General features: G+C 39.2%; 1 protein-coding gene across 1 annotated transcript in view; it reads left to right on the forward strand.

Moving 5' to 3' along the window:
- The window catches only part of GNPAT (glyceronephosphate O-acyltransferase), an 18,025-nt gene extending 2,469 nt beyond the window's left edge, over window positions 1–15,556 (forward strand). Inside the window, exons 2-16 of the mRNA XM_019612831.1 lie at window positions 127–315; window positions 2,131–2,307; window positions 2,928–3,057; window positions 6,341–6,468; window positions 6,920–6,995; window positions 7,603–7,754; window positions 7,845–7,975; window positions 8,651–8,874; window positions 9,802–10,047; window positions 10,965–11,044; window positions 12,009–12,149; window positions 13,006–13,105; window positions 13,199–13,292; window positions 14,499–14,560; window positions 15,095–15,556. Of these exons, the coding sequence (XP_019468376.1) occupies window positions 127–315; window positions 2,131–2,307; window positions 2,928–3,057; window positions 6,341–6,468; window positions 6,920–6,995; window positions 7,603–7,754; window positions 7,845–7,975; window positions 8,651–8,874; window positions 9,802–10,047; window positions 10,965–11,044; window positions 12,009–12,149; window positions 13,006–13,105; window positions 13,199–13,292; window positions 14,499–14,560; window positions 15,095–15,138 (1,974 nt within the window). The 3' untranslated portion in view covers window positions 15,139–15,556. The remainder of the gene's footprint in view (window positions 1–126; window positions 316–2,130; window positions 2,308–2,927; window positions 3,058–6,340; window positions 6,469–6,919; window positions 6,996–7,602; window positions 7,755–7,844; window positions 7,976–8,650; window positions 8,875–9,801; window positions 10,048–10,964; window positions 11,045–12,008; window positions 12,150–13,005; window positions 13,106–13,198; window positions 13,293–14,498; window positions 14,561–15,094) is intronic.
- Window positions 15,557–15,678: the final 122 nt, after the last annotated feature.

Here is a 15,678-nt window from a genome sequence, read left to right on the forward strand (position 1 = left end):
AAAAAAAAAAAGTAAAGCAACCAAATGCTGCAAAAGCTTTGCATCTAATACATAACTACTGCATCCAAGCAGATCACTGAATCACCCGAAATGGTGTCTCATTCTTTATTTGTATGTTCCTAGCAGAAAGAGCTCACATCAAAGAAAAGAGATGAGTTTGAAGATATCTTGGAGGAAAGACGATTGTCCAGTGACTTGAGATACGCAATGAAATGTTATACACCTGTGATCTATAAAGGACTTTCACCTTGCAAGCCAAATGCTATTAAAAGTGTTGTTCTCCAATCAGAGCAGGTTCAATATGTTATCAAGCAGGTGAGTCTGAATGCTGAGCTGTTAAGCAAACTAAATTGAACACAGCCAAACTGTGTGGCAACAGGAGAAAAGAAATATTGCTGGCCTTGTCAAACACCATAGGTGTAGTTTGGTAGGCGGTCCATTACATCAGTAACTTGAGAGCTGTTCTCTTCTGGCAGGAAAGACAAGTACTGTTTTATCACAGAGTTGCCAGTAAAGCTGTTAGGTATCTGATTTATATTGCAGTGTTTTGATTTTGCTTATATGACACTTCACCATCCAACTTAACCAGCGTGCTTGACTCTTTTTTGTCCCCTTCTCCACTGTCCTTGACACAGAGCAGCATTGTGAAAGACTAAATCTGCTTAGTAGACAATTCTGGTACCTTGAGGATGTCTTGTAGCAATTTTACAGGCTAGCGATGTGTTAATGATAGAATCATGAGTGCTACATTCCCTAAAAGGAAAGTTCTATTTCACACAGTTCTTTGAAGTAGAAATAGTAAGATGTGTCCACATTTTTGTTTTAAGATGAAGGGCAGCTGCTTTGTTGTATTGAATAAAATATTTTATATTCAACTGACTCATATTTTGAAATGGCTGAAATAAGGAATACTTAGCAGAAGTACCTATTTTCAATATTAAACAAATAAATTCCAGGCTAGCAGATGTATGTATAAGATATTTCAGTTAGTTCAGAGTGAGTGGCTGCCATGATATTTTTATTTTTAAATGGTCAGTGTCAAGTATGATACATCAAAGCTTGCTATGAGGTTACAAACTGAAGCATGACCTACATGTTTCAGTCTTACCGCCATCAGGATTTGCTAAGTAATATTTAATACAAAGAAAATGAAACCTTTCAATTTGGAAACATTAAAGCATTATCTGAAAGAAAATATTTCACATGGCATTTGTCAGAAAGATGCTCGTGTGATGTTTTCTTCTTAAGTGCTGTTTTTCTGATGGAAAATGATTTTGATAGAAATTTGTCAGATGAGTGTGAAGTGGTTAAAGGAGGTTTGCAGTCTTGCCATTGCAGTCTGCTTCTCAACTCCAAGCTAGAGATTACTGCAAGTATTGCTGGCCTCCCAGCTGAGCCATGCTGTTTAGGAAGCTTTTTATTCTGTTCTTCCTCTTTCTTCCTGTTTGATGTTCAGTAAAAGACATGTTTCTCATTTCATAACAGCAAAAGATGAACTTTTCAGTTAAATATTTCTCTATTTAAAAGAGAATGTGAACTTCTCTTATATAAATAGAAGAGATGATTATTAAGTCTGTTTTTAAGAAAACTTCAAATGGAATGTGCATAAGAACAGGAAAAAAACCAACACATTGATATGCAAAGCTGGTAGAGACAGTGCTTTGTTTGCATTTCAGCTAGCCGTTGCCAGAGTAATAAATGAAGTTCTTTGGTTAAGTCTTAAAATCCAACCCAAATGCACTTCTGAGATCTACTAGAGTATTTCTGCAAGCTTAAGTTTCATTTTACTAATTAAAGAAAGCTGCACACAACCTTCTTCAGACCAATAATCTAGGAAATATTCTTAGAGTTTAAACCTCCTCTGAAGGTGGCACAGGCTAAAATATTTAGATAGTATGTTTTCGAGGAAGAAAAGTTACTACTCAGCCCCTGTTGACAGCTCAGCTTTAATGGGGCTTTCTCGTGCTGCTTGACATTGAACAGATTCTGTAAGATTAGATGTATGCCTACCAGATAAAACTCTAGAATTACTGCTGCTGTAACTGTTGTGGCACACTGAATAGTGTGTGTGTGGGCAAGGAGAATGGGGCAACATCTGATGGTTCTTTTGTTTGCTTTACTTCTCTTTAGTTAGCAAAAGAAATGGGAGAATCGCCTGATATTATTCAAGAAGAAGCCACGGAAATCCTGGATGAGATGGGTCACAGTATGCAATTAGGAACTGTCAGATTTTTTGCCTTTACTCTGAGCAAAATATTTAAACAGCTATTCCAGAGGGTTTGTGTGAATGAAGAAGGAATGCAGAGAGTGAGTACTGTTCAAGAAAAACAAAAACTGTAGTATTTTTCTACTGATACTTAGGCAGAGGCTCCAATCTTCACTTCTAGGAAAAAGTACAAAAGATATGCTTCTTTAAAAAAGACTGCATTTGTGTTTATTGCTGCTTTTCTTAGTAAAGAGGGGAAAAGTCAGATGATGTGTATTTGAGGCAAACAGTCAGAAAAATTTTTCAAATTCTTCTGATGGTAAGGAGACATTTTATATAAAGCTTCTTGCATCTTTTGCAGATTATGTAGGCCTTCACTTGAGATGTATTTGGCAATAAGGAATAATATTTCTAAGGTTTTAAAATACATATTATTCATGCTATGCATTTTGATGCTGAGAAAGAACATCCCTCATGTAATGAGGTGGCCCTGTCTTTTGAGTCCTGTGGTGCCTTTAAACAACAGGGTTCTTTTCTGGAAAATACTGCTCCAGATTTCCCATGGTTCCGTGTTGAAAAAGATACAAAGTGAACAAAGAAACTATACTCAACAAATGAGCTTCTATTCTTCTTAAGCTGTGTGAAGATGTGTATCTGCAAGTTTCAGCAGCAATTCTGCAAATACTGGAACAATATTGTTTGTTCTTATTTCTTTTTTCAGTTGCAACGTGCCATTCAAGAGCACCCAGTTGTACTGCTGCCCAGTCACCGAAGCTATGTAGACTTCTTGATGCTCTCTTATTTACTATATACGTATGACTTGGCTTTGCCTGTCATTGCTGCAGGAATAGGCAAGTATGTTCTTTTAATGGTGTTTTCAGGATTCAGAGAACCAGTAGCAAGGGATCAGGTAGCTGCTGCTATAAATAGTTATTTAATTTCTGTTGTGAATGCTCTTTGTTAAAATGTCTTTGGATTAGATGTTTGCATGGTCATGCCCCCTCCTCTGTGCTGAGGATTTTTTTTTTTCATAGTAAGTACTTTGACCAGAAGTACCTCACCTGTAGACCCAAGGCTGGGAAAAGACAGGTGTTGTGAAGCAGACTTCTCTATTGCTTTCTTTGGCTGGAAACAGACAAAAGCTTGGCCAAGAGTTACTGTGTACACAGAGCCTTTTGTGACACTTGATACAGCTTTAAGTGCCGTCACAGTAGCCTGATATGAAGTGCCAATTACCTCTTGCTAGTTGGTGGTGTGACTGATTCCTTGAAACTGATTGGTGACATCAGGATTGGAGGCTGCCTGAGCTGTAGTGACTTGCAGTGATGGAGTTCACTCTTGAGGGATATTGGACAGGCAGAGAATAATATCAGGAAGCTTAATTCTAGGAAAGCCAACTTTCAGCTCTTCATGAGTTAATCAGTAAAACCCCCTGGAAATCTGTCCTCAGGGATAAGGGAGCAGAGCAGAGCTGGCAGATCTTTCAGGAAGCTTTCCTTAGGGCACGAGAGCTCTCCTCAAGGTGGAGGAAGTCTGGAAAAGAAGGCAAAAGACTGGCATGGCTGAACCAGGACCTGCTGATCAAACTGGAGAGCAAGAAGAAAAGGAGTTTAGTGGTGCTACTAGGCAGTGTAGGGATGGGGTCAGGACAGCCAAGTCCCAACTGAAATTGGATTTGACGAGGGGCACAAAGAAGGATAAGAAAGGCTTCTATGGGTACATCAACCAGAAAAGGAAAGTTCAGGAGGACATACACCTTCTTGTGAGCAATACAGACAGGCTTGTAACAACAGGCAAGGATAAGACTGAAGTACTCAACATTTTTTTTGCTGCAGTCTTTGCTTGATACTGTTCTGCATGCAATTGTTGAGTGATGGTTCAGAAGATGGGAACTGGGAGAGTCATGCCTCTCCAACCATAAGAGAAGGTCAGGTTTATGACCATGTGAGGAACCTGAACATCCATAAGTCTATGGATCCTGATAAGATGTATCCCAGAGTCCTGAGGGAATTGGCTGACATAGTTGCCAAGCCACTCTCAATGATGTTTGAAAAGTCATAGTGATCAGGTGAAGTCCCTGGTGACTGGAGGAAAAGCCATGTCACATTCATTTTTAAGATGGGTAGGAAGAATGACAGAGGGAACTACCAATCTGTCAGCCTCATCTTTGTGCTGGGGAAGATCACAGAACAGATCCTCCTAGAAGCTATGCTAAGGCACAGGTAAGAGAGGAAGGTGACATGGAATAACCAGCATGGCTTCACCAAGGGCAGGTCCTGCCTGACCAACCTTGTTGTGTTTTATGATAGTGTAGCTGCATCAGTGCACAAGCAAAGAGCCGTCTGTCAGGACTTCAGTAAGGACATGATCCCCCATAACATCCTTCTCTCCAAATTAGAAATATATAGATTTGATGGGTGGGCTGTTTGGTGGTTGGAGAGCTGGTTATCAGATCATACCCAGAGAGTAGTGGTCGGTGTCTGAATGTCCAGATGAAGATCATTGACAAGTGGTGTCCATCAGGGGTCAGTACTGGGAGTAGTGCTCTTTAACATCTTCATCAGTGATATCAGCAGTGGGACTGAGTGCACCCTCAGCAAATTTGCAGATGACATCAGCCTGTGTGGTGTGGTCAACACGTCTGAAGGATGGGAAGCCGTCCAGAGAGACCTAGACAGGCATGAGCAATGGGCCTGGATGAACCTCCTGAGGTTCAACAAATCCAAGTGCAGTGTCTGTCACCAGGGTTGTGGCAACCTCTGCTATTAATACAACCCGGGGGATGTAAGGGTAGAGCACAGCCCTGCCAAAAAACGACTTGGCAGTGGTGGATGGCAAGCTGAATATGAGCCAGCAATGTGCCCTTGCAGCCCAGAAAGCCAACCGTATCCTGGGCTGCATCAAAAGAAGCATGGTCAGCAGGTCAAATGAGATGATCCAGCCCCCTCTACTCTGTGCTGGTGAGGCTTCACCTGGAGTACTGTGTCCAGATGTGGACTCTTTGGTACGGGAGAGACATGGACTTGTTAGAGCACCTTCAGAGGAGGGCCACAAACATGATCCAAGGGATAAAACACCTCTCCTACAAGGACAGACTGAGAGACCTGGGGATGTTCAGCCTGGAGAAGAGAAGGCTCCAGGGAGACCTGAGAGTGGCCTTTCAATATCTAAAAAGGGGCTATAAAAGAGGAGACAGACTCTTTAGCAGAGAGCAGAGCTGGTGAAATAGTGGGTGTGACGCACATGAAAAGATGCTTTTGAGTCCCAGATCCTGGTGAGCCAGTGTGCAATGGGGAGAAGTGTTGGTCACGGCAGCTGCATCCTGGCTGGGGGATTGAATGGGCAGTAGGAGGATGGAGGTAAAGGAGAGGATAGAGTCTGTGCTGTGGTGAGAGAGGGAGGGTAGTAGGAGAGTAAGGGAAAAAGAGTCAAAGCTCTTACATCAGCTGTTGTTGCCCAGAATCCTGTAGCTAATTTCCTTTTATCTTTTTTCTTCCTATCTAGTGACTGAATATCCATTCTCAAATGTTTTACTGATTGAAGTAATAGGAAAGCTGAAGCAGCAAATGGCCAGTTGCTATATGGACTCATTTTAAATACTTCCCCAAAATATTTGTTACTGCTTAGCACTTCCTGGTTTTAGCAATCTGAGCATTGAGGGATTGCTTGAAACTAGAAAATTATCAAAAATTTTGTCTGGCTTATGCTACCATTCCCAAATTGATAAGTTGGGCTCTTACATGATATAACGTAATGTAATTGGTTAGTTTATTGCTGGGGTTAATTTGTGTCTTCTGAGATGCTTTCAGTGGTAACTGATCTTTCTGGAGATGAGTGAGACAAAGTACTTGAAAAAAAATAATCCTCATTATGGCTGAAATCTGGATGTCTGAATTATAAAAATAAATTGATATGAATGCTATTTACTAATATATATATATATATATATAATTGAAAGCATATCATAACATACCAGTCATGTCTTGCAAGCATTGCAAGCAACAACAGAATCCTTGAGAGAGATCTTTTATTCTGGTAATTAAATCAGTTGATTATAGAACGTAGTTGGTTCTGCTGGCAGATGTTATTAAATTCTCTGTGTGTGGATTTGATTTCTGTTTGATTGTATTTCAGATTTCCTAGGAATGAAGATAGTTGGTGAGCTGCTACGAAGAGCAGGTGCCTTTTTTATGCGACGTTCCTTTGGCGGCAACAGACTCTATTGGGCAGTTTTTGCTGAATATGTAAAAACTATGTTAAGGGTAAATACATTATTGAGCTTTCAAAGTGTATGTTTAAGAAATACTCTATTGCAGTGATTCACTTAAAATAAGTGTGACATCGTGGGCATAAAATTAAAGTCCTCACTGATGGAGGAAACGCATTTTACCTCATAGTTCATGCTGGTGAGGAGCATGCATGTGCTGTTACTGCAGTTCAGCAGTGAGCAGTTAAGAAATTGCTGCTTATCAGTTGCTTTGGATTGTGTACCCATATCACGTGACAGACAAAATGTTTTTGTTAATTAAACTCCATAGTTTGGCAAATACAATAGATGAATACAGATTTGAAATGACTGAGGTTAGAGGTGGCATGGCTTCCATGAAACAAAAATCTGCTTATGTTTAAGTACTTTAAATTATTTACAGGCGGTAAGGAAGAAACGTTTTTGTTTTTCTGACCAGCTTTTTTTGTTTCGTTTTACTTTTGAAGAATGGCTATGCCCCAATTGAGTTTTTTCTTGAAGGAACTAGAAGCCGCACTGCTAAGACACTGACTCCAAAGTTTGGTAAGTTTCTTAAAAACTTGGAACCTTCTATGGTGATCAGTGTTTTCATTAGTGGCTATGTTTTTCTTAAGTTCTTCAGGCAGGAAGAGGTGTTGAAGTGGTGGGAAATTGGTGAGGTCTGTGAGCAGTGGAAAACACAACAGTTAAAGTTCTAAAGCTATATAAAGAAGATCAATACATGTCTCTTGCATTCTGTTTTCTCTTCAATTGTGTACCTAATTGCATAATTCTTCCCTCTTTTCTTTTGGACAACAGGCATTCCCTTACCACCTCAGAAAAATTGTAGGTTAACTCTTTGTAAAAGTCATAGAAAATCTTTAGAAAGAGATGTATAAGAGCAGAGCAGTACTTTTGAAAGGAGCACAAATAGCTGTGCAAGTGTATTGCTTACATTCACCTTTTGTTTTAAAGCTTGGACAGTGTCTTCTGCATCTGCTTGCTCAAAGAGGACAAAAACGATGCACACCTATCAGTAGTTTCTAAAATATAAATATATCTTTTTCAAAGTTAAATTGCAGTTGCTCTTCTTTCCTCGAAAAAGACAAGGGACTCACTTTTTTTCTTTTTTCTTTCCTTTTTTTTTTTTTTTTTTAAATCTAATTTGCAGGTCTTCTCAGCATTGTGATGGAACCATTTTTTAAACGTGAAGTCTTTGACACATACCTTGTTCCCATCAGCATCAGCTATGAGAGGATATTAGAAGAATCTCTTTATGCATATGAACTCTTAGGAGTCCCAAAGCCCAAAGAATCTACATCTGTATGTTAATTCCTTAAGAACAGAACATAAGTGGTTGTATATGCATCATGTAGCTCTAAAATTTGCTTTTTACTCTTTCCATTTCCTTAGGGGTTGTTAAAGGCCAGAAGAATCCTCAGTGACAATTTTGGTACCATACACATCTATGTTGGCCAGCCGGTATCACTTAGAACATTGGCTTCTGGGAGAATCAATCTATGCCCATATAATTTAGTTCCCAGGTACCGAATATTGTTATGGTTTATGCAGGAAAGCACTTGTTTAATCCTCAGAAATATTGAAATAATTAAGTAGCTCTCTGTTTTACTTCTGTTTCACTTTCCTTCACCTCCTCATCATCTTCAGTGAAGATGTTCTGTCTGAGCGCAGGGTATTCATGCTTCTGACTGGCTGCCTCTGAAACAAATTGTTAATTCCATTGCTTTGTTTTAGGGGGAGGATATCCTATTTCAAAAGTTTATTGTGATATATGACCTAGGCAAAGCTCTATTTTCTGAGAATTTAGTAGTTCTGTTACATAGAAGCTCCTCTTTCTTTCCCTTCTTGCTTATTACTGCAAGCAGTTATGCGATCGTGTGGTAAGGAAGATGGAGCTACAACTGGATGTGGTGATTGTATAATTTGATATATAGAATGTAGTTTATTTGTTTGTTTATTTTGAGGATAGCAAGTAGCAAGTGTACAACATCAGTACAAAGTTCTGATTCAAATATTGTAAATCTGCTGATGTTTTGCTCTGTATTACATAGTGCAAAGAACTGCCCTGTAAATGTTAGGATCTGGGAGCGATACATAAAAGAAATAAGGAAGAGTGTGATGTATATTTCAGATGTTGAAGCTTTTTAACCTTGAACTGCACTGTTTTTTTTTGTTGTTGTTTTTTTTTTTCCTTCCAGGCATCTTCCACAAAAGCCAACTGAAGATATTCAAGAATTTGTCAGTGATGTAGCTTATAAAATGGAACTCCTGCAAATAGAAAACATGGTTTTGAGCCCGTGGGTGCTAGTTGCTGCTGTTCTGCTCCAGAATTTGCCTGCCATGGATTTTGAACTTCTAATAGAAAAGACTGTGTGGCTCAAAGGCTTAACTCAGACTTTTGGAGGATTCATTGAATGGCCTGGTATGCATTGAAAGTGTTATTTCTATTCCTTTTGTTGTTTGTGAAGGATAGATAATGTTTTCCTGAAGGCGGTGTATGGTGACAACGTTATAGATTGTTTTCATAGGTGCTAAGTGCTGCTAAAATGGATTTTAGCATATGCGAAAAATTTTTGTGTTCATTTAGCAGTTTTTATTGTTTCTTTGCTTTCCAAATGCTTTGCATTCAATGGAAGTCGTGTTTGAAGATGTCTTGAAATCCACTTCTGTTTTTAAGCTTTGAGATACTGTTCTCTGTCTGTTTGCAATGTGTTACTCTGACAAAAGGAAGTCTTACCAAAGTATTGCAAAGCTCATAGCTGCCTTTGAAGGACTTTATTCCTTAAAAAGAAACGAGAAAACCATGAAATCCATGAAATCTTAAGCAAGTTCCTTGCTTAAGGCGTTTTAAAAGAATTTTAACAGAATTTGGGTTTAAGTGCCAACTTTTCTCTTTGAGCAAGTTTATTATGTAATGACACTTCTGTTAGGATTTTTTGAACTTAATTTGTTATGAGGAATGTCTTGTATAAGAAAACCGTGGAAAGACTTGATAAAGACTTGTTCATCTGATTGAAAACTTATGGTGCTAGAAATGCCTAATCAAAAGTATTTCTCTAAGGATGAATGTATCCGTCAGACAGTTCTAGCCTTTTAATTGGAGGCTCAGAATCTTTGTTCCAGAGACAAAGGAATTTCATTTTATTGTTAGAAAGTGGAAGAATTTGAAGAGTTCTAATTACAGAACTATCTGAAATTTATTCTGTCTTTTGCGTACAATGGCTAGGCTGAGAGCATTTTTCTAACTGAGTGATGTCATAGTTGTCCTCTGTGATAAAGCTTAATGAAATACTGGTGCATTTTAGGCAGTTTCAACAGAGGTATGTTCCCTATTGTGTTTTCCTGATAGATAATCTGTGTGCCAAAAAAGCAGTTACGTCGGGTCTCTCCCTGCACTCCAACATTGCGCGCCTCGTCGATGGCCACGTGGTCCTCAATGACAAAGGAGTAGAAGATGGAGCCGTAGGGGAAATAGTCTTTAAGCGGGCTTTGGTCATCCTCATGTGTAGTACCTACAGAAACCAGTTACTGAATGTGTTTGTACGTCCATCGCTGGTAGCACTTGCCTTGCAAATGACACGCAGCTTCAGGAAAGGTATGTTTGGGTAGCATGGAGAGCCCAGTGCCCAGAGCTCCCTGCTCTGCCACCAGCAAGGGGAGCAGGAGGTTCCTGTGGCTGATAGGGGGAGGTACGTGAGAAAGTTATGCCAGGACTCTGAATAAGGTCTCGTGGCATAAAGTGAATGTGTTGGGGGAATAGTGGTATTTTGCTTGACTTTCTTGTTTGTTTACCCCCTGATACTTTTGAAAGTAGGAATATTCTGCTGGGAGAGCAGAGTTACGATGAGATGATCCCCATTCTTGTTTACACTATTCTGCAATGCAGAAGCAATTGAGTTTAGAAGTTAAGTGTCTGGGAGTGCTTGGATTTCTTCCCTTGCATTATGCATTCTGAAACTCCCATAGGGTGAAATGGCCCCAAAAATACCAAACATCAACCTTCATATTTCATCTATTGAAGAGAGCTATGTTTGGAAGTCTCTCCTGCTTTTATAGCAAGGATTCATTTCATGGTGGTAATACAGTGGTTTATTTGCTTGTTTTGTTGATGTTCAGCAGGCCTGCTTTTTAGGTTACAAGTTCATGTATGGTGCAGCCAGTTCTCAGTCTTTCTTCTCAGTACTCTTTCTGAAGTGTTTCAGTGTTTTCTAGAACTTGTCTCATTAAGTACTATTTCAAAACATATACCTTGACTTTGTGCAGCATCTCATTATATGGTATTTAATGCATGTTCTGGGAATCTGCAGTTCCCTATTATTTCCTTTTAGTAACAACTGAATTGAGTACTTGCTGTTCCACTGTGATGCTTTCAGTTGTATATATATGTAGTGCTCTGAATGACCAGTCCAGATTTTATCTAAGCTGGATTTTCCTTCTAAAATAAGGTTTAAAAACTTTTCAATGGCATGTTTTTAATTATGTTTTTAAACAACAGTGTATTTTTTTTTTCAGAGGAAGTCTACAGCAGCTTCAGCTTCTTGAGGGATATTTTCTCTGATGAGTTCATCTTCTTTCCTGGTATTTCATTGAAGGTAAAAATATCCCTTATACAAAAATAATGATAGTAGCGCAGCCAATTAAAATAGCATCTGATTTTGGATCTCACCTTAATGTGTGCTTTATGATAAATACCTGCAGAGATAATTACTTGATCTGTGAGTGGAAGAACTTAAAAGCAGGTCAGAGCGGAGGTTTGGTTAGTTGCAAATTATTGTCTGAATCCACCAGGTTTCCACTCCTTCCTTCCCTTCTGAGAACCAAAAAAAGGCAGTCCACAGAACCAGAACACTAACTCTTTAACTTCCACTGCTTTACATGATGTTATGATGTGGAATGCTATCAACAAAAATCAGAAAACCACGACAGCTGGGCCTGGTGCACCTCAGGCTACAATTGGCCTTTTGGGCTTCCAGGGCACACTGCTGGTTTGTGTTTTATGTGCTGTCAGCTAGAGCCCCCAGATCCCTTTCTGCAGGGCTGCTTTCTAAGTGCTCATTGTCCCAACTGCATACATATTTGCAGGGTTGCCCATCTCAACTATAGAACCCAGCACTTGCTCTTGTTAAACTTTATATAGTTGGTGATTGCCAGCCCTCCAATTTGTAGATCTCTCTGTAAGGCCTCTCTACCCTTGAAAGAGTTGACAACTCCTCCCAATACTAATTATTAATTATTAATTAATAATTATTATAATTATTATATAATTATTATAATTATTAATAATATTAATTATTAATACAATACTAATATTGTTTTTAAGCTTCCTTAATGAACCTTCAAGTCTTGCATTGATGAAAGCACTGAAGAGGGTTGTGGCTAAAACAGAGCCCTGCAGAACCCTACCAGTATCTGATATAATGCCATTTAGTGATGTGACTCACTATAAATAGTGTCTTGCTGTTGTTTTTGTTATAGTGGGTTGGTTGGTTTGTTTTTGAATAAAGCTCTCTGCACTTGTTTAGGTGCTAACAATTCAGTTGTGCTTCTCTCTTCCAGGATTTTGAGGAAGGATGTTTTCTTCTCACAAAATGTGATGCGATTCAAGCAACTCAACAGGAAATCTACCCTACTGACAAAGGAAGTGTTGTAGTATCTTTCTTGTCAGCTATGTTCAGACCATTTGTGGAAGGCTATCAGGTATGATGTTTTTCAGAAGGTATGGTTTTTTTTTTTTTATCCTGTGTTTTGTAGGAAAATTACAAGTGCAGTGATACTTGCGCACTAAATGGCTGGGGAGTGGAAGAATGGAGAAATAGTAGGAACGTGCCCATTCTTCAGAAGCCTAATTACAACTTTGGCTGAGAATTTTCAAAATGAATAAAACAATAAACTATCTTGTAATCTAATAAGCTATTGTGGGTTTACACAGGGAGTGTTTCCTGCTGGCAGGCTCCATTGCTCTTTCTTACTGGGAGTTCTTACTTCATTCCTTTTGTGGGCTGTCCTGCTTGCTTCAGAAATGAGTTTGTATGTGACAGGTTCTTATCTCTTTAAATTCTTTTCCCTAAGATTTTAATATAGCTGAATACTTACATTCCTGTGACAAGTAATGTATACATAAAGAAGACTAAAATCTCTGATGTATTATCAGCGTAATGCTGAGAGGGATGCAGACGTATGAACCTAGTAGGTGAGGGAACTGTTACTGATCTGGTGTCTGACTTAGGCTGATTGGTACTGACTTGCGTGGTGTTTCCCATCTGTAAAAACAGATAACACTCTAATAAAATTATACTGGTTTAGATTGCAAGAACAGAAACATTAAATTAATGTCCAAGGTAACTATTGCAGTAATATTGAATCTTATTTTAATATCTCACACTTGTTAAACAGTAATAAGAATTTCAGATGTGCTGTTTAATAATCCTTGTAAGTTCCTCCGCTAACTTTTCAAAGTGTAACAAGATTACTACTTTGTAAGGACATGTTAGTTTGTACTTAAAAACAAATTGACAATCACAAGGAAGTGCTAATTTTTTTCTTTAAATGTTAGTTAATTTTCAGATATCTATCAAAAGAAACAAAAGAAGCCTTTACTGAGAAGCAGTTTATACCTGGAGTCCGCAACTTTGTTTTTCAACTCCTTGAGAAGGGTACGTATGGCTGTAATGCAGTATTATTTTACAAGTGTGACCTGTTAATGGGCAGTGATAAAACTTTTAATTGTGTTTCTGCTTTTTTTGTAGGGACTACACAGTGTTACGAGGCGCTGTCTTCTGACATGCAGAAAAATGCCTTAGCAGCTCTTGTGCAACTAGGTGCAGTGAAGAAGAAAAAAATGTGAGTCAAATTGGCTCTTTGGTATATAAAAGACAAAGTGCGGCCTTACTGGAAATTCTTAATGACTGAGCTATTAGTGTTAAGCAGAATAAGAGCCATCCAATTTCTTGAACAGCAGCCAACTGAAGCATGAATTGGGTGTACCTGAGTTGCAGTGAAGGCCTAGGTACTTATTCCTTTCTGTACAGGTTGTGGAAGCAGGATGCCACCCCTCAGAGTGAAAATGCTCCATTGGTTCCAGCAACAGAATTTAATAACCCACTAGTGGACTTCTTCTAACTCTCCTTTCTGTGCTTTTTGGTTTTCAAAGTTTCTGTCAGGATTTTGATGTGCAAACACAACAATCCTGCTTATTTTTAATGACGGAATAATTATTCTGTGTTTTATAATAAGACTCATCAGGCAATGCAAGCAATAATTGGAAACACTAATACTATTCAAATATTTTGGCACTGACATCTCAAATCAATTTAACTGAAAACTTACTTATTAAGGTTATTTAATGCAGTTCACAGTGTACAGTTTTAAGGTTAAAAAACAGCTCTACTTACACAGAAACATAGCGACATAGATTTCATGTTACCAAATCAATTAGCGTTGTGGTGGTACTACTTTCTACTTCTATTAAAAAGTATAACCATAGGAATCCCAGCTATGAGTCCCTGCTTGGCCTTGGCTGTTTGCACAGAACACTGTTGGCTACTGAGGACCCTGAGGTATTTTCTTGCATTGAGGAAATTAATTGTTTAAGGCTTGTAGTGCTCATGGTAAGCACACAAAGTGCTGCTGTAAGTCCCCTGCACTGTCACTGTGCTAAATGGATTTTTACAGCTGGATTCCCTTTCTTCTCCTTTTAAATAAATGAAGCAAACTGAGAGTGACAGTTTTTGAGATCAGCTGAAGATTTCAGATATATGGTTTCAGAGGTAGAGTCTTGAAAATAGTATTATTAAAAACAAACAAGCAAATGTTCTTTTACTGCAGTTATCCTTAATGAAAACGGGAAGAGAGAATGGGGAATGTAAGCATGAAGAAGGATAAAGAAACCAAAATAATCCTTGAGCACAGTTTGTTTAAAAGTCTACCATGCCCTAAAAATTAATAAGTTTGCTCGCAGGATGAAAAATATGATTATTTTAGTCATTTCTAACAAATAAGAAATAATCATTGAAAAAACAGTTGCGTGGTTTTGTTTTTGAACCATAGGGCCAATGGATTCTCCTACAGTGTAAATCAAGAGGCTATCCATAAAATTCTGGATGTGTTTGGTAAGTGATGTCCGATTTGTTTGAAAAGCTTCTTGACTTGTACATGAATTTGGACAATGAGCATATACTAGACTTAGCAATATTTCCAGCTGTTCCTTAACTATTTTTCCTAATAATTTGTCAAGTTTATCTGTAGAGAAATACTGGTGGTATTTTTTTTTTTCCAATACTACTTCCTTTGCAGCTTTGAATATCTGTTAGACTTATAGACTCGTTAAGGCAGTAAAAGACTATTAAGGTTGGAAAAGACCGTTGAGATCATCAAGTGTAACCACTGGCCCAAGCCCACCATCCCCACTAACCGTGTCACTCAGTGCCACATCCACATGGTTCTTGAGCACTTCCAGGGATGGTGACTCCACCAGCTGCTTGGGCAGCCCTTTGCAGTGCCTCACCACCCTTCCTGAGAAGGACTTACTCCTAATATCCAACCTTCTCTATTTGAAACATCACACAACCCAGCGTCCAAAGAAAACAGACCAACGAATAGTTTACTATAGCCTTTTGTTCTGAGCTTTTTGCTGTCCTTGCCAGATGCCAGGACGCCAATACAGAAGCCCATGGCCGCACGGCTCTGAGTACCGAAGCTCCACCCTCCCGCTAAGGCAGCACCGACCGAGGCCTCGTCCCCTCAGCGCATCCAGAAGCCCTGCAGGAACGTGGGGCGGGCCGTAGGGAGAGCTTGTGTGTGTGTATGTGTGTGTGTGTGTGTGCGGGACTGCTTCCTGCTGCCACTGAGAGATGGTGCCGCTGAGGGTTGCAGTTGATTTATATACTCACTGCGTTTTGTTGTTTTTTAAATTGATTAAATGTTTTTTTTGTTGTTGTTTGTTTTTTTGGATACGTATTTAAAGAGAAGTGCACGGCAATGGAGACTCGAATCCGTTTTCTAGACTTGTAACAAGGAACGTGATTGATTTCTTTCAATTATTTCGCTGACGTGCGGACTGTAACGGGGGACTGAAGGCATTAACATTAAAACTAACGTTCACACAAGCACTGTCGCCGTGTGGCTGCGCGGAACAGACGCTGCGTTTTTAAGCGCCCGGCACCGCATCACCGTTCGCGGCCGTAGGGCGGCGCGCGGCTCGCTTCACTTCCGCCGGCGGAAGCGGCAT

The sequence above is a fragment of the Meleagris gallopavo genome, chromosome 2, assembly GCF_000146605.3.
Source record: "Meleagris gallopavo isolate NT-WF06-2002-E0010 breed Aviagen turkey brand Nicholas breeding stock chromosome 2, Turkey_5.1, whole genome shotgun sequence".
Lineage (NCBI taxonomy): Eukaryota > Metazoa > Chordata > Aves > Galliformes > Phasianidae > Meleagris > Meleagris gallopavo.